A 25237-nucleotide genomic window follows, 5' to 3' on the forward strand; every position below is an offset into this window, starting at 1 on the left:
ATGCTATCTTCAACGTGTGTAGAGCCTGTGTACATGTGTACACAACAGTTGAGCTGTACAAAACAACGTGTGCAGTCTTGCACACAGATAGCTGTGCATGTACAGAGAGTGTTCAGAGTAACAAGACAACAGAGAGCAATGCTACTGGTATGATCTATTTGTGTAAAAAACTGAAGGTCAAATACGCTGCCTTTGATAAAGGACTGGTTTGACAAATTATAAAATTATGCTTTGATGGCAAAATTAACATATTAAAGGAAGGCAGAGTCAGAACAGATCATTGGGAATGTTTTACTGAGCACTACTGATGTACATCAGTGCATCTAAATATACATTTTGTTTCTCTTTAATTTAGATGGGTTATTAATAGATTGCATGGCGACCAAGCAATGCGTTCCCCTGATCCGAAGAGCCGATATGCTTTTGTGTATGAAAAATAAAGAAAATATTTGCGCTATTAAAAAAAGAAACATTGCCTGCCAGGCTAAGTGGGGCAGGGTAAACTCTTGAGTGAGCACGTCCGTAATGGAACTGCACAAGCCAAATTCAGAGGGGAAATTTGCACTAAAATACTGGTAGATTTTCATGGGGACTTTGAAAAAAAAAAGGGTTATGGGGGAGAAGTGAAAAAGTGGAGATTGAGAGGGGATTGGCAGAGGGAAGAACATTTAAGGCATTATAGGTATGAAAATCTCTGTGTTTTTTTTGTCACCTTGAACATTCATCTTGAGGATGAATTCTGTGCAACTTGCAACCTGCACCATCAGCATTGAATGGGTCCTAATAAGGCTTTTACATTCCTGACCATGTAAAATTTTTTCTAAGGAACAGACACAGCTGCCTGGTTTTCATAAACTTATTGCACACTGTTATCGTAGCATACATGAAGGACTTTGCAGCCATTCAACCTGCTGTTACAATCAACCAGCCTCAAGACCACACCTTACAGCATGGAAGTATTGGTTGTTGAAGGCCCTCTTCCCTGAAATTTCCCTCTTGAAAATATGGATGGGTCAATCAATCAATCTCAGTTTCTCATTTTCCCCATCTTAAATTCAGTTGATGACAGGTATTTTTGCGGATCTTTCTTCCATTTGTAGGAACATTTCAATTTCTGCAGAGTTAGCATCAACCGAAAGCAGGAATGGGTGAATTTTTGTTTCTCTCCGTTTCTCAGTTTGCCTCATTTCCATATCATCCTGTGGTTTATTTATTTTTAAAGGCCTCATGGAAATTCATCATAGAATTTATCCTAATATTTGTATGCATTTTGTACTGATATATGTACACATTATCAAGCAATTATCCCTAATATAATGTATTTTTGTATGTTATTTTTACTAATTAAGACATACGTTTTAATGCACATGGAACCCTAGTTTATATATTTGTGCCCACATGGCTTGTCTGGAGTATTCAGAAAAGTGAGAATTGTTTTGGGAAATATGAATTTGGCAAGTTCACCTTGAAATGCAAACTGAATTGAATTATTGCCCACTCCAGTTGCAAGACTGCAAGAACTTTCACACCAAGGTCCAGCACCTAAGAATAAACTTCTGCTGAGAAAGCGACTTAGCTCTATTTGCCTATTTGCCTTGTTTGAGTTTCCCAACCAAAAACTTTGACCCCTTGCTATTTATCCTGATAACTCACCTCCGCCCCATATAGGGCAAAGATATCTCCACAGTGAGAATAGAGGGCTTCAGGAATCATTATTATCCTGTAGTTAGAACGGAATCCGTTCTGGAAGTCAGTTCGACTTCCAAAATGTTCAGAAACAAAAGCGCGGCTTCCGATTGGCTGCAGGAAGCTGCTGCAGCCAATCAGAAGCCCCATCAGACGTTCGGCTTCCAAACATAGTTCACAAACTGGAACACTCACTTCTGGGTTTGCGGAGTTCAGGAGCCAAAACATTCGAGAACTAAGCTGTTCGAAAACCAAGGTACGAATGTATTGTTGTTCAAATGTGTTACTTTAAATGTGGAAGAATAATAATAATTGATAAAATGAGCTGGTGGAGAATTGTGTGTACTGTGGAAGGATATTTTCAGGGGCATAAAAAGCTGGCTCATTCCAGTGAGCCAGAGCTATACACTCTGTTCCAAAAATGTTAATAGCTTGGGAATGACCAACTGGTTGGCACCAATGTTCTGCCCTCTTTATGTTGGTAACAGCCTGTGCCAAAAGCTAAACAGATCCATTTATACTTTTCCACAAACTCCCTCTCTCTTTCTCAGTTTCCCTGCCCCTCCTTGCATCATATAAGGCCTCTCCCCACCCATCCGCAACGATGCACATTTTCCTGCTATACAAATGAGGGAGGGAATGCGAACTGCTTTCATTCATCTTTCCTCGGCTTGCGTCATGTAGCCTGGGGCCTCTCTGCCACGGCTTCTTGTTATCACTCAGCCAAAAGTTTGCTATAGAGAGCTTTCTGTCCCAGATTTGGAGACAGGAGCAAACTGTCCCTGGAAACCAGTGTCCGGGACTGAAGATTCGTCACCACCACTTGTTCTATGGCATCGGCTCTCCTCTCGGTGACTACTGACCACTCAGAACAACCCTATGAAGTTTTGCAGGGTGGCATAAGCAAAAATAAAAGGTCTTAAGAGGCCCTTCATGGTATTTGAACCCATAACCTATGGATGCAATTTTTTAAGGAAAGTGCTCTGACAATGTCTCCTAAGCCATCCTGGGTTTGATTGATGAAGGATGGAATATAGGTGTACATAAGTCCTACCACTGTTGTACACGGTGTGTGTGTGTGTGTGTGTGTGTGTGAGAGAGAGAGAGAGAGAGAGAGAGAGAGAGAGAGAGAGAGAGATTTTCTGGCTCAGCATCCATGCAGTTCTTCAGAATACAGCCTCTCCCCACACAATGCTTCTTTTGAAATAATTGTCCCAGGCGGCTATTAATGTCTAGCAGAGTCCCGTAAAATCATTAGGAACAATCGTGCACCGCAGCAGAAAATCCTTGCCTAAAGAGTCGACCCTGTAGAACATTATTGCCTTCGGTAGAGGACGGTTGCTCCTGCAAGCCAGCAGAAAAGTTCAGGGTGACAAGGAACTTGCCGCAAGAAGGGGGGGGGGACACAGGGGGGAGTAGAGGAGGTAGGATCTCTCACTTTTTAAGCTGCCTCTGCCTTTGCTGGCTAAGCAGATTCTGATTATTATGACGACTTTAAATTGGTTAAGCAGATCCCTAGCCCTTTGAGGAGGAGGAGGATAAAGCTCCACAAGGGATGAATGAATTCCGCGTTAATAGCTGTCTGGGATAAATCTTCTGCCTTTTCTTCCTATTCAGTTTCTCCTGCTCTTTAAAGCGACATCCGCACATTTTGTAGAGGAGCCATTTTAAGGCACTTGAAAGAAATGCAACCAGGATGTGAGGAATAGTTCTTAATTTTCCTATGGCTTTATATATAATACACACCATCTTTGCACCATCATGGAGCCAGTGTGGAGCGACGGCCAGAATAACCGAGGCTCAAGTCTCTCATCTATGTGTCTGTGTCACTTTGGACAAGTCGCTATCAACCTGCCCTATCGAACAAAGTTGTTTTGAGGCCACTATGGTGCTTTGGCACCACTGGAGGAAACATTACTTCCAGCAAACATTTCAGGAGAAGGTACACTAAGTTATCACCTGTGGCTTAGGGAACTGCAGGACATGGACTGACTTAGGAAGAACCCTAGCTTTTGATGATGATGATGATGATGTTAATTTATTTATACCCTACCCATCTGGTCTGGCCTCCCCAGCAACTCTGGGCAGCTCCCAACAGAATATTAAAAACCCGATAAAACATCAAACAATTTGATGAAACAAGTCTGAAGATGGTAAAAAAATATGTTAGGATTTTGAGGGTTTCTGATGGGATTGTTGATAGAGTTGAGCACTTATATGCTGCTTTCCTGCCTTGCCAATGCTCCTCATATAACAGTTTAAGAACCACTAAACTATTGTTGTTGTTGTTTAGTCGTTTAATTGTGTCCGACTCTTCGTGACCCCATGGACCAGAGCACGCCAGGCACTCCTGTCTTCCACTGCCTCCTGCAGTTTGGTCAAGCTCATGCTGGCAGCTTCAAGAACACTGTCTAACCATCTTGTCCTCTGTCGTCCCCTTCTCCTTGTGCCCTGGTCTTTTCCAGGGAGTCTTCTCTTCTCATGAGGTGGCCAAAGTATTAGTCTCAGCTTCACGATCTGTCCTTCCAGCGAGCACTCAGGGCTAATTTCCTTAAGAATGGATAGATCTTCTTGCAGTCCATGGGACTCTCAAGAGTCTCCTCCAGCACCATAATTCAAAAACTACACAATCCAACATCCAGTTAAGAAAGAAAGGAGGAAACGCTGACTACTCATCAAAAAAGTTGAGAGAAAGAACCCATGGCTTGGGGAGGGGAGGAGGTGGAGCTGCAGAGCAGGTGCACCACCACTAACAAGGCCCTGTCCGGCATACCGATCAATTTAGGCTCAGACAGAGGTGAGACCTGGCACAGATTAGTGAAGCCCCTCCTTTTATTAAAACTCAACTACATTAGTATCACTATTCTTGCGAGTAGAATTTGTTTTAAACTGTTTTTAATATTGCATTTTTAAATTGTTATTACCTTGCCGTGAAGGATGGGTGCAAAATAACAACAGCAGTAATAATGGTATGTTCAAGGGAGCTTTTAAAGAGTTTGTTTCTTAGAAGAACAGTACATTGGCAACTTTTGCAGTATGTGTAATAATGTATCCCTTCACAAGGGTACAAATTTAGCAGGTGCAACAACAGGCACACAGGACATGGTAGCAACGATAGGATCTATTTCTCCTTGCCTGGTGCAATTAGAGGAGGGGAAAATTTTTTCGGAACCCATTTATTACAGGTGCATTTCAGGTGCAGATCCCAGATCATCTGGAGGGGAGGGGGCAGAAATGAGACTCTCATTGCTGACATCCATCAGAGGGTGACACCTTAGTTTCATGAAAAAACCCCAGAACAAAGAGCTGGGAGTGTTACAATAGAAGTGACAGTTGGCTTTCTGAGGACTTCTAATTAAGACTGCACTTCTTCATGGCCGCACAGCACAGAAACTAGTTAATCACTGGTACATCACCTCAAACCCGTTGCTACTGTAAGCAGATGTACGCAGATCTCGATAGTGCTATCAGCACAGAACACCCTTTCGCGAGGGACAGTGCCTATTAAAATCCAATTAGAAAGCCCCCGTCATAATCTTTGATAAATGATTTTGATTAGTCATGCTGATTACTTAATTAATGGGCCTAGCAAGGGATTGTGGAGTGAGGAGGGGAGGGATCATTGTGATGGTCGGGGAGAAGAAGACCCCCTCAACCTGGTTATTTCCTCAACTAGACCTGCACTGTGAAACAGGGGACAGCAACAGAAATGGAAGCTGCCAACTTTGGGGAGGCCTGTGAGCACATTTGCAAAGAGGAGAAATTTCCGTGGGAACCACATGCCACTGAGTAGTGACCAGGCATACAGTACAACGTATTCTGTTGAACACAGTAGAACGCTTATTTCTTTTTTTATTAAAAAGATTTATACAGCAGAACTAAAGGCCTGGAAGTTGCAGCTGCCCAGTCCCACCAGCATCTGTTCTGTCTCACATTCACACATCACTAGCATAACATACTAAAGGTAAAGGTAAAGAGACCCCTGACCATTAGGTCCAGTCGTGACCGACTCTGGGGTTGCAGCGCTCATCTCACTTTATTGGCCGAGGGAGCTGGCGTACAGCTTCTGGGTTATGTGGCCACATGACTAAGCCACTTCTGGTGAACCAGAGCAGTGCACAGAAATGCCGTTTACCTTCCCGCTGGAGTGGTACCTATTTATCTACTTGCACTTTGATGTGCTTTCAAACTGCTAGGTTGGCAGGAGCAGGGACCGAGCAAAGGGAGCTCACCCCGTCACGGGGATTCAAACCGCCGACCTTCTGATCGGCAAGTCCTAGGCTCTGTGGTTTAACCCACAGCGCCACCCGTGTCCTAGCATAACATACTGCTTGATTGTAAAAAAAACAAAAGAGAAAAAAAGCCTCAAAGCAGTTTTCCATGGAGGAAAAACTTTACCAGTGGCTGCTAGCCATGATGGTTATGTTCTTTCTCCACTATCAGAGGCATTTATCTCTCTGAATACCAGTTGTTGAAAATTGCAGGCGTCCAAAGTTCCTTGCTCTGCTGTGTGTACCTTGCCTGGACGCTCCCTGATATTGATCTTGGTTTGTTGCCTGACTTGGTCTCTGGGCCACATTTGGGCCTGAACTGACTATCTGCGCTAGACCTTGTTTTGTGTGCCAGTGTGGTGTAGTGGTTAAGAGCGGTAGTCTCGTAATCTGGCCAACCGGGATCGCGTCTCCGCTCCTCCACATGCAGCTGCTGGGTGACCTTGGGCCAGTCACATTTCTTTGAAGTCTCTCAGCCCCAATCACCTCACAGAGTGTTTGTTGTGGGGGAGGAAGGGAAAGGAGAATGTTAGCCGCTTTGAGACTCCTGAAGGGGAGTGAAAGGCGGGATATCAAATCCAAACTCTTCTTCTTCTTCTTCTTGTTGACTCTGTGCTGCACCTGCAACCCTGCCTTCATTGGCAAGCTCTTTGGTGAAGGCTGAGATCTCCTGTTAACTTGGCCTTTAGCCCTCAAGGACATTGCCTGCAGCATCACTGGGCCTGGCTAATCCATACCTCCTTAGAAACTGGGAATTTGCGGACATACCCTAAGACCACTGATAGGCCTGAGGCTCCTGCAAATTGCCGCCCCCCTCAGTCCTGTGACTTATATACAGTTAGGAGCAAGTACACTGGAATCTGGCATAGAGATGCCATCCACGTCAAATGCATACCTTTCAACATTTCTCTAATGAAAGTAGGGATGCTAATAATAATAATAATAATAATAATAATAATAATAATAATAATGCCCCGCCCATCTAACTGGAATGCCAACTGACTGGTTTCCAACATATATAAAAACATAATAAATCATTAAAGAATTTACCGGTACAGGGCTGCCTTCAGATGTCTTCTAAAGGTTGTATAGTTACGTATTTCCTTGACTTGGGTTGCACAACCCCATACCCTCCAACATTTCTCAGATGAAAATTGGGACATCCTAGGGAAAAGTGGGGCATTCCGGGATTACTACTGCTGCTACTACTACTACTACTACTACTACTACTACTACTAATTTATTAGTTATACCCCACCCATCTGGCTGGGTTTCCCCAGCCACTCTAGGTGGCTCCCAACAGAATTAAAAGCACAATAAACCATCAAACATTAAAACTTCCCTTAACCAAAAAAACACACAAGCAAACAAACTTCCCTAAACAGGGCTGCCTTCAGATGTCTTCTAAAAGTTTGGTAGTTTTTCTCTTTGACATCTGATGGGAGGGTGTTCCACAGGGCGGGAGCCACTACCAAAAAGGCCCTCTGCCTGGTTCCCTGTAACCTCACTTCTTGCAGGGAGGGAACCACCAGAAGGCCCTCGGCGCTGGACCTCAGTGTCTGGGCTGAACAATGGGGGTGGAGCTTCTGTAAACCCAGGACTGTCCCTAGAAAATAGGGACATTTGAAGAGTCTGCAAATGCCATACTGATCTGAGCATTGGTGCCTCTAACTGATCTCCACAGATGAGGCAGCAATTCTTTTGAATGTCAGTTCAAGAGGGAAGAGGGCTCTTGTGCCAGAGATTGATTTAGGAGAGTGCAACCACAGGGGGTGCTGCAACTATAATGTAGAATAGAAGGTCAGAGGCGGGGGGTGGGGTGGCACCAAACATTGGCATAGCACAGGGTGCCCCTGAAATTTGAGACCCCAAGGTCCACCAGTGCTTGTACTCTAATCCTGCCTGTGATTTCTGGCAGGCCACTGTGAGAACAGCAAGCTGCCCTAGATCCACCAGGCTCTTATGCTATCAAGAAAGCCATGTTCTGCATTCCAGAAGCTCTATTATTCCCGTTTTAGAACACAGATGGAGAACTTGTGCAGCCTGCATCCAAAATTAGCAGGACTAATGAATCATCAGAATGCGCTGCACTTTCCTGGAATCCATGCTGACTCATAAATGGATGGATGTTACGACTGAGAGGGCAGTCTGTAGCTTTTGAGTGCCTGTTGAGTGCCAGATAAGTACTATTATTATTTGGTGTAGTTGCTTTATTCTCTCTCTCTCTCTCTCTCTCTCTCTCTCTCTCTCTCTCTCTCACACACACACACACACACGGTTTTAAATTGTAGGTTGCACTGTAAATCCATATTTTATATTTGTGTCAAAATATCTCTCTCTCTCTCTCTCTCTCTCTCTCTCTCTCTCTCTCTGTGTGTAAAACAAACCACTGAGGAAAGCTTGAGGGTCAAAACATGTTTCCAGAGCTGGTCCAAGACATTTTGGCACCTGTTTATATTGGTTACATAAAATTATTTCATAATATTATAATACCACAACTAATATCCCAGTTTGTTCACATAAATCACTAAACAGTTGTTTGAAAAGCACAGACCTAACTTTACGTGTTTGTTTGCAGTCCTACCTAAGAACCATGGAGAATCTTCATGAGTAGAGCTTGGGGTCTGTAATCCTTGGAGATCTCCTTCACTTAACTGGGTGGTGCTGAGGCTGTATTCTGGATTCCCCATTAAAGCCAGGAGGCCTATTCACTGCAGTCAAGACTTCAAGAACGAGCCCCTCGAGGGCAACTATTGTCCCCCAATTGCTTGTCTTAATTTTCATTTATGCCAGAAGAGTTTCTAACCACTGGCTAAGCAGCGTGCGTCGCTGCTTAACTTCTAAAAGGAAGCGTAAGGTGGAAATTCTTCAACCACCCTTTGGAAAAGTCTGGGCATTTGAATGTCAATTTCATGTATGAGCTCAGACAGTACAGAATCTGGCATTTGATGCAGAAACAGACATTGTGAGAACTTTTTGTGTGTGGCTTTTAGAGTGTCAGACGTGGGAGAGCAGGGTTCAAATCTCAAAGGGTTGTTGTGGGAATTAAATGAGCAGGGGGAGAACTATGTAGAGCACTTTGAGCTTGTTGGAAGAAAATGCAAAAAATAAATAAACAAAATGTGATATACCATCCTGTTTTTTATATATAAATATTTTTATTAAGCAATTTCAACATAACAAATTATCAAATCATATAATCACATACATTATTTTCCCCCTTTCCCCCACCCCCTTCCACTCCCTCCACCCCCACCAGGGACTTCCCTCAGCTCCTTTCTCTGATTTCTTTGCACATATTATTCTCTGCATGTTATAAAATTATACATATCCTTGCGTTGTCTATCTATCATGTTCTCAACCAATAAATTTGTGTATGTTTATTCAAAACCTGCCAAGGAGTCCAGTTCATTTTGTTGTCTTTTTAGATAATTTGTAAAAAGTTCCCATTCTTCCTTAAAGTCACAGTTGTCCTTGTCCCGCAGTTTGTATGTCAATTTAGCCAGTTCTGCATAGCTCATCAATTTTTCTTGCCACTGTTCTTTTGTTGGGATTTCTTCATTCTTCCATCCTTGTGCTAGCAAGACTCTTACCATGATATACCATCGTGTTTAACCCACCCTCCTAACTTGCCCACTATTTGTGTGAGTTAGCCCTGTGTGGGGTTGCCCCCTTCGGCTAGGCATGAAATTTACTAGCCAAACATTCGTCCTCCACTACAAAACAGCCAGACAAACCAAATGCCCAAAGAAACACAATGGCTGTTTTTCTCTCTCTCCCCGTTGTAACATTCTATTAAAGCTTTTTTATAATACAATAAGAAACTAATCTAAATAAAAACAAAAATGGATAAAGCGAAAAGAAACACAGAGTCCTCTCTCAAAGGTACTTCCTGCGAAGGGGAAGAAATGGAGGCAGTGAGAGATTTTACTTTCTTGGGCTTCATGATCACTGCAGATGGTGACAACAGTCATGAAATTAAAAGATGCCTGCTTCTTGGGAGAAAAGCAAAGACAAACCTAGACAGCATCTTAAAAAGCAGAGACATCACCTTGCCAACAAAGGTCCGTACAGTAAAAGCTATGGTTTTCCCAGTAGTGATGTATGGAAGTGAGAGCTGGACCATAAAGAAGGCTGATGCTTTTGAATTATGGTGCTGGAGGAGACTCTTGAGAGTCCCATAGAATGCAAGAAGATCAAACCTATCCATTCTGAAGGAAATCAGCTCTGAGTGCTCACTGGAAGGACAGATCCTGAAGCTGAGGCTCCAATACTTTGGCCACCTCTTGAGAAGAGAAGACTCCCTGGAAAAGACCCTGATGTTGGGAAAGATGGAGGGCACAAGGAGAAGGGGACAAGAGAGGACGAGATGGTTGGACAGTGTTCTCGAAGCTACCAGCATGAGTCTGACCAAACTGTGGGAGGCAGTGGAAGACAGGAGTGCCTGGCGTGCTCTGGTCCATGGGGTCACGAAGAGTCGGACACAGCTAAACGACTAAACAGCAACAACAACAACACTTGTCATGCACAGAAAGTGATGGATCCTCCCAGCTCTCACCTGGGAGAGCTTTCCTTTCTTTCCCCAACATCTCACCTGGGAGATCTTCATTTCCCTGCCTAGAAGAGAAGAGACTTCAAGTTTTCTGCCCATCAATTGCATGTTCCTAAAAATGATTGCTGCCTGTGTTATTTTCCTCTTTCCTCTAAGATGCCCCATTTAAGCAGGAATGTGACGCACAAAGCACATGGCTTCTCTGAAAGAATCCTGGGAACCGTAGTTTACCCTGTGCGTAGGTACTCTTCCAAGGACCCTTGACAAACTCCACATCCTAGGATTCTTCACCACGTGCTTTAAATGTATGGTTTGTACGCAGGCCCTCTGCACACATTCAAAGGCACCCGACGAGCATTTCTGCATTCTGCTTAGTTTCACCACATTTTGGTTCAAGGATTGCGGCGGTGGGGGGAGTGCAATTGAAGCAAGAGGCCTTGGGCAGTAGGGAGGCAGGGAAAAGCAGAGCAAAGGCTAATGAGCACATTGCAAGGGACTGTGCGTGTGAGTTAGAAAAAGCTGTACAACAGCCAAGTGGGAGGGCCAGGGAAGGAGCCCGTTGGAGCTGGAGGGTGTGTGAGGCAAGCTGCAGAGCAGGAGAAGCTGGGTGACTCCATTAGGGGAGAGTTGAGGGAGGAGACTGAAGTGGGCAGAAAAGGCAGGGAGCTGTGTCTGTTGGAGAGAGATTAAAACAGCAGCAGGAGAGTCTTGCTTCCTCAAAACGGTGGTGTTGTGTGGATCCGGAAAAAGACAAAGGTGCGTTGGCTTTAACGCTTTGCAGAGCGTTTTCCCTTGCAGCAAAAGCTTTTTGCAGGAACAACAACAACGAAAGAGCACAGTGTTCGTGGCTGGGCTTTCGCTTTCTGTGTTTTGCTTGTGCAACTTTTGACAAAGGCTTTCTGGTTCACAGACCAGTGTGGGAAATTGGAGGTGGGGAGACTGAAGTTGCAACCGGATAGGTAGACGAGTAGAGAGACAGACAAACGCTTGCCTAGAAGTAAGTCCCACAGAACTCACTGTGGCCTTCTCCTGAGCTGATATCTGTAGCATTTCACAGGGCAGGTGCAATACATACTGGAAATGTTCAGGCCCTTTTGGGATCTTGGAATGAAATCTAAAATCATCTCATTGGCCTCACCTCCTACATTTTCTACATTGCCAAACTTAGCATGCTCACTCTCTCAAGGAAAATATCACCTTATGGTTTGCTAGACCAAGAAGCAGGGGAGAGGTTGGTGAGCGAGAGAGCATGCTAATAGGTGCTAGTGGAGCCACTAAAGCATTTCTAGGTCTCCAGTTGCACAATTTATTTCTGGGCTTTCCTAATTTATTTAGTTAATGCAGTTACCCTTCTTAACTTCCCAGTTTTTGAAGAGTGTTATTATTATTATAGATTTATTATTTTAAGTATGGGATTTACCTGAAGCTAGAGGAACACAGGCCCTGGTTTTACTGAGAAGGCAAACCACTATGTGAGAGGGAAAATGCCAGACTGCAAGTCACATGACTGAATCCTCCGTGATACAGAATATATATATATATATATATATGCTTTCGTAGATTTTCACGGGTATAGGAATGCAGGTTTTGGTGTCTTCGGGTGTCTTCCCGTGTAAGAGTCGGGGTGTCTGTGCGACGTTTCGACGAGGTCTCACTCGTCATCTTCAGGCTGGTGCTTTCGGCTTCTTGTTACTGGAACAGAGCTCTGTTCCAGTAACAAGAAGCCGAAAGCACCAGCCTGAAGATGACGAGTGAGACCTCGTCGAAACGTCGCACAGACACCCCGACTCTTACACGGGAAGACACCCGAAGACACCCAAACCTGCATATATATATATATATATATATATATATATATATATATATATATCCCTGCACATAGAAAATCAGCAGGGAGAATGTGGCTTGCTAGTGCAGGCGAGTTTTTAATTCTTGGGTGGAGGAGCCTTTAGTCATGTGAACTTCCCCTTGCCTCACTGACACAGGTTTTCTACCAATGAAAATTAGCCTTCTTGAACAAGAGGAGCCGCTGCTCCTCTGTGTTTCCCTGTGGGGTTCTAGAAAGCAAAGATTCAAGCAGGTAATTTCTTCAGCATCTGCAGGCGTTTATTTATTTTCTGCTCTGATTTTCTATCTGCAAGGGGGAACTGCAACATAATGTTGCAGCGTGGTGTACACCTCCTCAATGTTCCAGCAAGATAGACATGCATTCCTCCAGGATATTGTACCCTGCTCTCACCCTGCTTTTCATCCTCCTCACCCCTACCAAAAATCTCAGCATCCTGTAGTCACTGTGCATGTTCCTTCCTGCGGCTGTTTTTACCTTCCATTCCATGTTAGGGTTGCCTCCTTCCATCACATGTTTTGTAAACCTTGGTTTTCCCCAAGGCGGCGGACATGTCCCTAGTCTGCCTGCCTGGTGCCATGTTGGCTACAAAGAGTAGAAGCTGATCTATCAGCGCAAGTGGACCACAGCCTCCCCAGCTCCCACCTGCCTGCCTTCTTTCTTACAGCCAGCCCAGGGGCTGTCAGATTCCTGTTCCTTAATGCCTGTAGAACTTGGCATAGAGTTCTAGAATCAGTTGGCTCTGCCTGTCAGTGGCTCTGGCTCCTCCTACTGCCAGCCTCCCTGCCTTTCACCCTACCAGTCTCTATGGGCCCCAGGCATCCCTAGCTACCTAAGTGATGACACTCACATATGTACATTGGAAACAGAGGGGCTAATTTTATCAACTGCCAAATGTTTCTGGTTCTTCAAGTTCCTTTACTAAACTTTCCCTCATGGCACTGATAAGATAAGACAGGTTCTCCCGCTTGAAATGTCCGTAGACCAGGTAGTGGGTGTTGTTGTTTTTTATTAAAAAAATGTGGATATATTCAAGATGCCTGCCATTGGTTATTAAAATATAATAATCCACATCTCTGCATAGTAGCAAATGATTGACTTATGAAGTGCTTAAGGACTCATTACTTTCTTTCAAAACGAATTGCTTTGAACAGCAAATGCAGTTAATCCTTTTTTGTGTCTATTTCAGATATATTTGCAGGAGGGGGGAGGGGGGAGAAGGAGAAATCTCTCCACTTTTCGATGCGAGTAGGATTGAGTGAATTGCACTTATTTTTATAAGCACACTTCAATCAAGCCCAACTAAATGCAAATTATTTGGCCTATCCTCCCCCGTGCCTCACTTCTTCTGGAACTGCTGCCAGTGCAACTCCCCTGCAGTTGCTTGGAGAAACTGGCAGATTAAAAAACTTTTTTTGCTAGTCTGAAAGGCTGCCTCGGCCACTGTGGCCATTAGTGAATGAACAGGTGCATTTGCAAGGATGTGCTATGCAAGTAACTGCACAGAAGCACATTCCTATGCAGGCAAATACAGCATGTGGAAATGCATAGGAAACTGCCCTGGTTTCTCACTGCTTTGCAATGCACACTAGCATATAGCATAGTCATTGCAATCTTGGGCACAGACTTTGACCTCTCACCTTGTTGCTGGTGCAACATTATCCCAGGAGGTGTGATCTCTCCAAAGCATTCCTGCCAAAAACCTGCAACACAAAGGTTACTCCCCACGCCCATGCCAGTGGCTCAGTTGTTCACCTCAAAGTTCATTTTTCTTCTGCTTTGCCATTGCAATGTGGTAAAACCTGTTGTTTTAAGTTCTCCCTCAAGGATCAATCTAAGTGGGGTTTTGATTACCAAAGCTCCAAGCAGTTTGTTCCTGCCTGCACTCTTCCCTCCCTTCCAAACATCCATTTCCCACCTTACAGAAAGGGGAGAGGAGGAGGAGCAGGCAAGTCTAAACGTGAGAGTACCGTATTTTTCGCCCTATAGGACACACTTTTCCCCCGCCAAAAATGAAGGGGAAATCTGGGTGCGTCCTATGGGGCGAATGCAGGCTTTTGCTGAAGCCTGGAGAGCGAGAGGGGTCAGTGCGCACCGACCCCTCTTGCTCTCCAGGCTTCAGGAAGCTATCCCCCCAGCCGCGCAAGGTACCAGAGCGATGCCGAAGGTGCGCGCACCTTCGCCATTGCTCTCCGACCCGTTCGCGGGGCTGGGGACGGGGGAAACTCCGGCTTCCCCCGCCCCCAGCTGCGCAAGCTCCGAGAGCGATGGCGAAGGTGGGCTCACCTTCGCCAGTGCTCTCTGACCTGCTCTGGGGACTGGGGGCGGAGGAAGCTCGGGCTTCCACCACCCCCAGCCCCTGCAAGCTCCGGGAGCAATGGCAAAGGTGAGCGCACCTTCGCCATCACTCCCAGAGCTTGCGGGGCTGGGGGTGGGGCTAGCCGGAGTTTCCCCCGCCCCCAGAACAGTTCAGAGAGCGATGGCGATGGTGCGCGCACGTTCGCCATCGCTCTCGGAGCTTGCGCGACTGGGGGCGGGCGAAGCCGGAGTTTCCCCCGTCCCCAGCCCCGTGAACGGGTCGGAGAGCGATGGCGAAGGTGCGCTCACCTTCGCCATCGCTCTGGGACCTTGCGCGGCTCGGCCTCCCCCACCCCCAGCTTGGGCCTCCCCCACCCTCAACCCCGCAAGCTCTGGGAGTGAGGGCGAAGGTGCGCTCACCTTCGCCAGCACTCTCGGACCTGCTCTGGGGGCTGGGGGCGGGGGAAGCTCGGGCTTCCACCACCCCCAGCCCCTGCAAGCTCCGAGAGCAATGGCAAAGGTGCGCTTACCTTCGCCATCGCTCTGGGACCCTTTCAGGGGGCTGGGGGTGGGGGAAGCTCGGGCTTCCCCCACCCCCAGCCCCGCAAGCTCCGGGAGCCACTCTGGCTCCCATTCTGGGGGTTGGGGTCGGGGGAAGCTCGGGCTTCTCCCACCCCAGCCCCGCGCCTGGGGGGGAAAATAATTTTCCCCCCCTTTATTTCCCCCCAAAAAATCTAGGTGTGTCCTATGGGCCGGTGCGTCCTATAGGGCAAAAAATACGGTATATTGTGTATTGGAATGTTTATTTCAGGGATGGGAAACATCAGACCCAGCCAGGGACTGAACAGAGTCCTTCAAGGAGTAGTGTAGTGGCAAATCCAGAAATGCAGGGTCCCTTTATGAGTGTCACTGCTGCGCTGCTTTTAAGGTAAAGGTAAAGGTCTGGCGAGAAGCTAAATGGCATTTCCGTGTGCTGCTCTGGTTCGCCAGAAGCAGCTTAGTCATGCTGGCCACATGACCTGGAAGCTGTACGCCGGCTCCCTCGGCCAATAAAGCGAGACGAGTGCTGTAACCCCAGAGTCGGTCACGACTGGACCTAATGGTCAGGGGTCCCTTTACCTTTAAAGGTAAAGGTAAAGGACCCCTGACAGTTAAGTCCAGTTGCAAACGACTCTGGGGTTGTGGTGCTCATCTCGCTTTACAGACCGAGGGAGCCAGCATTTGTCCACAGACAGTTTTTCTGGGTCAGGTTTGCCAGCATGACTAAGCCACTTCTGGCGCAATGGAACACCGAAACCAGAGCAGCGCATGGAAATGCCATTTACCTTCCCGTCAGAGCGGTACCTATTTATCTACTTGCACTTTTGGCGTGCTTTTGAACTGCTAGGTTGGCAGGAGCAAGGACCAAGCAACAGGAGCTCACCCCGTCATGGGGATTCGAACCACCAACCTTTTGATCGGCTAGCCCAAGGCTCAGTGGTTTAGACCACAACGCCACCAGCGCTGCTTTTAAGATTACATTATTGGCATCCACCTGTCACTGGAGACAGTGGAGGAGTGCGTCTTTTGGGGTGAAGTCAAACTGAAGTCAAACTTTTGGGAGGTTGCAGCATCTGCAGTTCTTCATAGTGCTCTGCCCATTACTTCATCTGCTTGTTGTTGTCTGTGATGATCTCTCCAGAAAAGGTTTTCAGTGGCACAGTTTTCCTGACTGTTGGTCCAAAGGCTTTTGCAACCATTCTGCGAGTATTGCCACTGTCAGCAATGAGTTGGATTCTATAGACACAGCTTTAGGCAGTAGTCATTGGCACATCGTCTGGCAATCCACTGGGCATCGCTCCTCGCCTTTCTCAGTGTAGCAAGTGTCTTTTCACAGAGTGCACACTTGTAGCTCACAAGAGCCTTGCACTATGTGACAATAGCGGGCTCCATGTCCTTTAGGTAAAGGTAAAGGGACCCCTGACCATTAGTCCAGTCATGACCGACTCTGGGGTTGCGCTGCTCATCTCGCTTTATTGGCTGAGGGAGCCTGCATACAGCTTCCGTGTCCTTTATGCCAGCCTCAAACCAGTCAAGGATCTGCTGCTGAAGAAGGACATAGCTGTTGGAAACATGCCTGGGAAGGCCGCCAACTTCCCAAGTCTTCAGGGCATCTCTCTGGTAGTCCTCTATGGCCGTAAATCTCCCTCAGTCTAGAGAGACCGGTAATAAGCGACCCCTCTCTCCTGAGAAGAGCACGCTAGTCTTCTGACTTATCATAGCAGAAGAAAGACTCAATCAGTAGTTCTAAACCACTTTGTGTTGTTGTTTAGTCGTTTAGTCGTGTCCGACTCTTCGTGACCCCATGGACCAGAGCACGCCAGGCACTTCTGTCCTCCACTGCCTCCCGCAGTTTGATCAAACTCATGCTAGTGGCTTCAAGAACACCATCCAACCATCTCATTCTCTGTCGTCCCCTTCTCCTTGTGCCCTCCATCTTTCCCAACATCAGGGTCTTTTCCAGGGAGTCCTCTCTTCTCATGAGGTGGCCAAAGTATTGGAGCCTCAGCTTCACGATCTGTCCTTCCAGTGAGCACTCAGGGCTGATTTCCTTCAGTATGGAGAGGTTTGATCTTCTTGCAGTCCATGGGACTCTCAAGAGTCTCCTCCAGCACCATAATTCAAAAGCATCAATTCTTCGGCGATCAGCCTTCTTTATGGTCCAGCTCTCACTTCCATACATCACTACTGGGAAAACCATGGCTTTTACTATACGGACCTTTGTTGGCAAGGTGATGTCTCTGCTTTTAAGATGTTGTCTAGGCTTGCCATCGCCTTTCTCCCAAGGAGCAGGCGTCTTTTAATTTCGTGACTGCTGTCACCATCTGCACTGATCATGGAGCCCAAGAAAGTAAAATCTCTCACTGCCTCCATTTCTTCCCCATCTATTTGCCAGGAGGTGATGGGCCCAGTGGCCATGATCTTCGTTTTTTTGATGTTGAGCTTCAGACCATATTTTGCGCTCTCCTCTTTCACCTTCATTAAAAGGTTCTTTAATTCCTCTTCACTTTCTGCCATCAAGGTTGTGTCATCTGCATATCTGAGGTTGTTGATATTTCTTCCGGCAATCTTAATTCCGGCTTGGGATTCATCCAGCCCAGCCTTTCGCATGATGAATTCTGCATATAAGTTAAATAAGCAGGGAGACAGTATACAGCCTTGCCGTACTCCTTTCCCAATTTGGAACCAATCAGTTGTTCCATATCCAGTTCTAACTGTAGCTTCTTGTCCCACATAGAGATTTCGCAGGAGACAGATGAGGTGATCAGGCACTCCCATTTCTTTAAGAACTTGCCATAGTTTGCTGTGGTCAACACAGTCAAAGGCTTTTGCATAGTCAATGAAGCAGAAGTAGATGTCTTTCTGGAACTCTCTAGCTTTCTCCATAATCCAGCGCATGTTTGCAATTTGGTCTCTGGTTCCTCTGCCTCTTCTAAATCCAGCTTGCACTTCTGGGAGTTCTCGGTCCACATACTGCTTGAGCCTTCCTTGTAGAATTTTAAGCATAACCTTGCTAGCATGTGAAATGAGTGCAATTGTGCGGTAGTTGGAGCATTCTTTGGCACTGCCTTTCTTTGGGATTGGAATGTAGACTGATCTTCTCCAATCCTCTGGCCACTGCTGAGTTTTCCAAACTTGCTGGCATATAATACAGAGACTCCATCAGTATGTCTGTGCTCTTTGAACACCAGTACAGAACTGCATCACATACAGAAGTGAAACTAACTTCCAAAGGTACTCAGACTTCCTGTCTCACGTTCTCTCAGACACTCACATGATGTATACAAAACATAGTACAATAGTACCACTCGCTGGAACAGCTCGGATAGATAAAAATCCTAACAATAGCTGTGTTGTAGGTTGCCTCTTTGGTGTAGTTCCACCTTGCTTTGACACTAGCTCTGGGGCAGTTCAGTAGAGCTTGTTCAATAGAATGAGAGAAGTATTCACACGGTTGAGGTATGACTCTTGGTTAGAGTGTGGTGCTGATGATGCTAAGGTTGCAGGTTCGATCCCCAATATGGGGCAGCTGTATATTCCTGCATTGGACAAGATGAACTTCTGGGTCCCTTCCAACACTACAATTCTATGACTCTTCTGGCAGTGTTGATTTTAGAGCTGGGCAATATATGGATAAATTGTCTGGTGTTCTGATTGCAATACCAGTTTCAGACAATTCGAGCTGGCAATACATTGTGCCAGCTCAAATTGCCTTCAGACAGCAACGGCGCAGGCAGGCAGGTAGACAGAACCTAAGAAGGTTCTGGGGCAATCACTTTCTTGGGCCCCATCTGCCTGCATGCCTGCGCCTTGGAGGAAGCTCCCTGCTCCTCCAGCTTGCTCGAACTGGAGCAGTACGGGGCTTGCTGAGGTGAGGGGCTGGAGGCTTCCCACCCCCCAGCTGAGCAGTTCCACTATGCCTCAGTGCCCCTTCCAGCTTGCATGACAGCTGGAGAGGTATTGGGGCTTGCTCACTGTAGCGCTGAGCAATGTATCTGGGCTGGTTCTTCCTCCCCTAAGGTGAGGAAGCAGTAGCAACCGAGAGACATTCCAGACACTGTGCTACATCAGCATATCATGGTGTTTAGCTGCTGATATATCACGATGCTGAAAACCAGATACCACCCAACTGTAGCTGATTGGAGACCACACTTTCTGCTTTGGGCTATGGACCCTCTTTGCCTAGAGATGTGTAATGGGTTTGAGTTACTCGTGCGTAAACTGCCGCCGTTCCAGGCTTAATTGCCTTGGTTAAACTGTTCTGACTGCACAGCCCATCTCAGCGTGGCTGCCTCAGTCGCTGGCAGAATCTGTCTGTGGGCGTTTCTTAAACCTTTTCCAGCATAGAAGCTGTCTGACTCCTAGTCACCTCCTCCTCTCACTGTGCGGGAGTCTTCTGCGCAGGGAGGGCGTGGGTAGTGGAGGACCTGTGCTCTCCTCACTGATGTCCAGAGAAGAATCCCGGAGCTCTCCCTCCGCTTCCCCCATTTGCCCCCCTTTATCCCTGGTGCTGCGCTGATTTCCTTCCTCCTCTACCAAGCTGCTTCTCCCCCTGGTGCTGGGACCTTTGCCTGCATAATCTGAGAGCCTCCCCTTCATCTCTCGCTCTGATGTCAGTTCCCTGACAAGATGTATCTTGCTCACCACCAGGGAGTGATCGGTGTCACAGTCCACTCCTGTGTGACAAAAACACACTTCATAATAATAATAATAATAATAATAATAATAATAATAATAATAATAATAATAATTTATACCCTGCCCTCCCCAGCCAAGACCGGGCTCAGGGTGGCTAACACCAGGAATAAAAAATTAAAATACAACTTAAAAACAAGATTAAAATACAACATTAAAATGCAGCCTCATTTCAGTAGAAACTCAAATCAAAAACTTTTTTGGGAATGAAAACATCAAATCTTCACCAAGGCCCACTATCCAGACTGGTTCTATGTGGGCCAGAAAAAAGCCAGGGAAGTCCCCAAATAGGAGTTCCACCACAGAAGGAGAAAAGAAAAAGGAAAGAGGGGGAGGGGATCAAGTTGATTCCAAACCAAAGGCCAGGCGGAACAACTCTGTCTTACAGGCCCTGCGGAAAGAAATCAGATCCTGCAGGGCCCTGGTCTCATGAGACAGAGCATTCAGTGCCGATCGCCTGATAAATTGTGGTATATAAATTATTTTAACAAGATAAAATGACTTCACTTACTGCAAACTGCAGCCCTGCTTAGTTTGGATATTCTCCTTATTCTGTAAAAGTAGAAGGGCTATAGTTCAGTGGTAGAGTATCTCCTCTGTAGAATGTCCCAGGTACCATCTGTCTCTAGGTAGGGCTGGAAAAGGACTCCTGCCTGACACCCTGGAGATTTGCTGCCGGTGTGGAGAGTATTGAGCTAGCTGGACCAATGATACGATGGCTTCCTGCTTGTTCCTATTCTGCTGAGTGAGGCCCTAGATTTTGCCTGCAAGCCCTACCCTGCTGACACCCACCCCATACTTGTACCCTCGCGCTTCGTTTCACATGTCGGGAATGCTGATGTCACATCATGAATGTAATGTTAAATAACATTCTCGCTCTCAATTTCCATCCCAGGTCTCCAGAGGATACGGGCCAAAATGACTAAACTTAATGAAATGGTAGACATGGACGTGCTGAGGGCCTACACTTTTTATGCGGCCATTATCATCATAAAAATGATGCTGTTGAGCCCTCTAACAGGATACTTAAGAATGAAGAAGCAGGTGAGAAAATATATGTGTTTGGAAATGGAAAGCCCAATGGTGTTTTTCAGAAGGCAGAAACCCACTAGCGTGATCGGAGAGGAAGATGGTCTGTTGCTCTCTGCAGAGGGACAGGACCCAGAACTGTTTCTTGGAAACTGGTTGATATTCTGCACACAGAGCTCTCAAAATCTTTATTTATGGTTCATTCACACCATACATTTAAAGCAGTGGTTTTACAACCCTGGGGTGCCATGAATGATGTTCAGGGGGGCCGCGGGCAAAACTGACCTCTGTCCCTTTTTCCTTCCTTCCCTCTTATGATGCCCCCTTGCGTCTCTGCCTCCCAAAGGCTTGCACAGCTATTTGTTGCAGCGGCCCTGGGTACAAGCTCCTCAGGCAAATGGTGCCTTTGGGGCTGGCCAGGGGGTGCTTCTCAAACCCCTCTTTTTAGAGCAGGGGGGTGCAGCTCAAAGATCACCCTATTTTTGTGGTTGTAAGTTGTTCTAAATGTTGCGGGACCTAGCAACAGCAATAATGCATTTATTCCTCATGCCCTCGAACAGGCATTCGCCAACCCTGAAGATGCGGCTGCCTTGGGTAAAGGAGAGGCTGGAAAAAAGGCTCTCAGGACTGATCCGGATGTGGAGCGTGTGCGAAGGTAGCTGAGGGGACTTTTACGAAAACAAGATTATTTTATTGGTTTTACTTGAAAGCTTTCTATCCTGCTCTTCAGAAGAAGGAAAAAGTTGCATGAAGTAACAATTTACATACGTTGAAGATGTAGCGTGCATTGTATCTGTTGTGGGTATTCTGTATCCATCAGTGCAGGGATCTACACTTGCTTCACAGAACCTCCCCCTGCGTACCCCTTAAATCTATTCTGGGGCTTTCCCAAAGCAGATTTTGGGAAGATGCAGAAAGGGGAGCAGCAAAGTTCTACTGCAAATCCTTGCACTCAAAAAATGGGTGCATTTGGTGATTGGTTTATGTTGAGGTACCCAACATGCTGCCCTCCAGATGTTGTTGAGCTACAGCTTCCATCAGCTGAAAGCAGCCTGACCAGTGATCAGGGATGATGACTGTTGTGGATCAGAAACATCTGGACGGTGCTATGTTGGCTACACATCATCTACGGAGTTGCTTTGATTGGCAGCAAACAGCCAGTAGAGCTCCTTTGACGCTGACTCATACTTTCCTTCTTTCCCCAGACTCCATCTCAACGACCTTGAGAACATCATTCCATACCTCTTCATTGCATTCTTCTATTCTTTCACGGGCGTTTCTGAAGCCACAGCCTTGATTCACTACAGACTATTTACTGCGGCTCGACTCTTCCACACCATTGCCTACCTGGTGCCCCTTCCGCAGCCCTGCAGGGGTCTGGGTTTTGGGGTCGGTTTGTTTGTGACCTTTTCAATGATATTCCAGCTTCTGTGGAATGGCCTGAATCTGTCATAGAAAAGAAGCCTGCCCTCGTTACCACCATAATGGCCATTCTATGGTAGTTTTCAGATTTTTGCCTTTGGGACATCTTTTCCACACCTTCTACCTAGGGACAACCTCCCCCCCCCCCAGCCCGGCCACCGCAACCTGCCTGCTACAGAACTCCCCAATGCATGACAGAGCATCCCAGGGCATATTCTAGGGCAGGGTTTGGGAACTTGTGATCCACCTGACATTGTTGGACCACAATTCCCATCATCTGTGACCACTGTCCTGTCCTGGTGGGGACTCATGGGAGTTTGAGTCTACTGGAGGACAGGAGGTTATTCCCCACCCCACCCTTGCTCAGTTAATGTGAGAACAAAACCATACACTTTCCTGCAGATGCACATTACAGGGGAAGATTCATAAGTCTCCCAGGGAAATGTGCTTGCTCTCCTGGTTTACATGGAGAAGGTCTGATGTTCAACCCCTGGCATATCCAGTACAAAGGATAAAAGCAGAAAACAGTGAATGGGGAAATATCTTTGCCTGAAACCCTACACATTTAAAAGGCTGTAGAATATTAGAGGAACGTTTTCGCCTGGTGCCCATGTAATGAAGACACCAGGCGAGCCTCCCTGGGGAGAGCATTCCACAAATGGGGAGCCACTGCAGAAAAGGCCCTTTCTTGTTTGCCACTCTCTGGGCCCCTTATGGAGGAGGCACACTGAGAAGGGCCAAAGATGATGATCTCAGGGCTTGGGTCAGTTCATATTAGGCGATGTGGTCCCTCATATACATTGTCTAGCAGTGGCTGTCCAAGGTCTTGCAGGAGTCTTTTCTAGCTAGTTGGAGACGCCAGGGATTGAACCCAAGACTTTCTGCATGCAGGCAGGTACTTTACCACTGAACCACACCCCCTCCCTAACAAAGTTCAGACCATTGCCTCGTCAGCTGCACGATCATTGCTTTAGTTCACCAATTTTTATGTGTATGGGGTCATAAGGTAGCTGAGCTCACATGTAAATGTAAAAACCTGCATTTACTTTGGAATATCAGAAGCTAGGAACCGAAAGTAAGTATAGCTTGCATTGTTATGTCCCGCTTCTGAAAGTCTAGATGACTTTGGTTGGCCAATATTGGAACAGAAACAGGGGATGGATGGATACTTGGTCTGGTCCAGCAAGGCCATATTTAAGTTTGTTCACACAGTTGAGTTGTCCCAGTCATGGGCATACTTTTGTGGTGGTCTTGTGCCTCCAGCTCCAGATTCCCCAGAAATTAATTCAGGTATGTTTTGAACTACAGCTCCCATCAGCAAGTGTAGCCAACGGTCAAGGGTGATGGGAGCTGTAGCCCAAAGCATTTAGAGGACACCAGGCATGGTGAAGAGGGGAAGATATAGGCACTACCAGGAGCCAACAGCTACAAAATAATGGCAGAATATTCATGTTTTCCTACTTGCAAATAATTTCATGTTTTTAGTTGTCCACACTTTTGCTTGTCCCATACTTTCTTGGCATGGTTGCAAGAGGTTTTTTGTTTGCCCTGCTTCTTTCCCCAAGAAAACCCACTGTTTACCACTGCAAACCTATTGATATTTGCTCCGGTTCAGCAGTAAACAGAGAGTTTCTCCTGGCGGGGAAGCAGCAGGGACTGTGGATGAGCCTTAAATGCAGTGCCTCTGCAACAAATGTACAAATGTGAGGCATGATATGTAAAATTAGATGTAGCAACAGAGGAGAAACAATTCGGCACTTGTTACACACAGTAACAGGTCTTGAGATTTGGAAGCAACAATGGAACTGGATACCAGTTGCTGGAAACCACAGGGGAAAGGCTCTTGTGTTCAGATCCTGCTTACAGGTTTCCCACAAGCAGTTGGTTGGCTTCTACGAGAACAGGATGCTGCCCCTGAATGGGCCATTGGCCTGATCCAGCAGGTTCATATTATGTTCTTTGCTTGGTGGGCAAACAGGGTTCCCGATGGATAGAACACATGCCCTCCACCCCATGCTCCACATCACTCCTTCGCTACAACCATCTAGCAGAGCTCAAGACCACATTTGTCGAGTGCATTATGCCCAAGCTGATGAATGCACATCAAACCCATTTTATAAGCTCCGTCTGTGTAGATCTACGCCTTGAGGTCATCACCAAAGGTTGTCCTAGTGGTTATAAATTGGTAAAAAGAATTTGCCCATTCAGCTGCCCATTTTGAGAGGTTTGACTCCAGTCATCATTCCTTGAACACCAGTCAGCATTCTGGGCAATGTTGTCAACATAATATAAGCTGCAAGGTTGCTGCATTCTATAGGGTGTTTTTTTGTTTTGTTACAGTATATGGTAGCTGATTCCGGGTACTGTGAACAACTTTTTTTTTGCCCGCAGATAATCTTTCTCCTCCTTTCTCTTTCGCACACTGTCTCAACCTCAGAATGATTGGAATGACTTGTACAAGCTTTAGGATTTGTTAATGTGTAACAACTCTATTGACGGCATGTACATATGGTAATTTTCTACAGGTGCTATTTTGGGATGTATCTTTTTGAAGCATAAATAATAAAGACAACAGCAAAAAAAGGGGGAAAGTCTTTGCATTTGGGGGGCTATTTTCGTTCTCTTGGCTTCTGTAACTGCAGTCAGCAAATAGGATGTCACAAAGAATAAGAGATTCAAATCAGGGAGTTCTTTGAAGATTATTTACCTTAATAATAAGATATTGCAAAGCAACGCCAAGCCTTGTTGTAAATTAGACTTTGATGCAAATAGGTGTTTGTAACCAAGCGCTGAAATAAACACAGGGAGCAGAATTTTCTTAGCCTACCGTATCCCTTAAGAGAAAAGAATGTTCTGAGTGTCTTCTAACAGAGTTTCAGCCATAAAGTCTTTGAAGCA

The 25237-nt window shown here is 46.2% G+C and overlaps 1 protein-coding gene across 1 annotated transcript; it reads left to right on the top strand.

The window, feature by feature from the left end:
* The first annotated feature begins 11074 nt into the window (after positions 1-11074).
* On the top strand, positions 11075-23624 carry MGST1 (microsomal glutathione S-transferase 1). Its single transcript, XM_082239350.1, has 4 exons — positions 11075-11265; positions 20784-20932; positions 21478-21572; positions 22123-23624. Exons 2-4 carry the CDS (start codon positions 20807-20809, stop codon positions 22370-22372), a joined length of 471 nt encoding a protein of 156 aa, XP_082095476.1. The 5' UTR covers positions 11075-11265; positions 20784-20806; the 3' UTR covers positions 22373-23624.
* Positions 23625-25237: the final 1613 nt, after the last annotated feature.

This window comes from Podarcis vaucheri (assembly GCF_965113315.1).
Source record: "Podarcis vaucheri genome assembly, chromosome: 10".
Taxonomy (NCBI): Eukaryota; Metazoa; Chordata; class Lepidosauria; order Squamata; family Lacertidae; genus Podarcis; species Podarcis vaucheri.

What these genes read in the sequence shown, in the direction of transcription:
- MGST1 (XM_082239350.1), top strand. Translation starts at nt 20,807, where the DNA reads ATGACTAAACTTAATGAAATGGTAGACATGGACGTGCTGAGGGCCTAC. An exon ending in ACTTAAGAATGAAGAAGCAG is followed by an intron (nt 20,933 to 21,477) that starts GTGAGAAAATAT and finishes GCCCTCGAACAG; the next exon opens with GCATTCGCCAACCCTGAAGA. An exon ending in GATGTGGAGCGTGTGCGAAG is followed by an intron (nt 21,573 to 22,122) that starts GTAGCTGAGGGG and finishes TTCTTTCCCCAG; the next exon opens with ACTCCATCTCAACGACCTTG.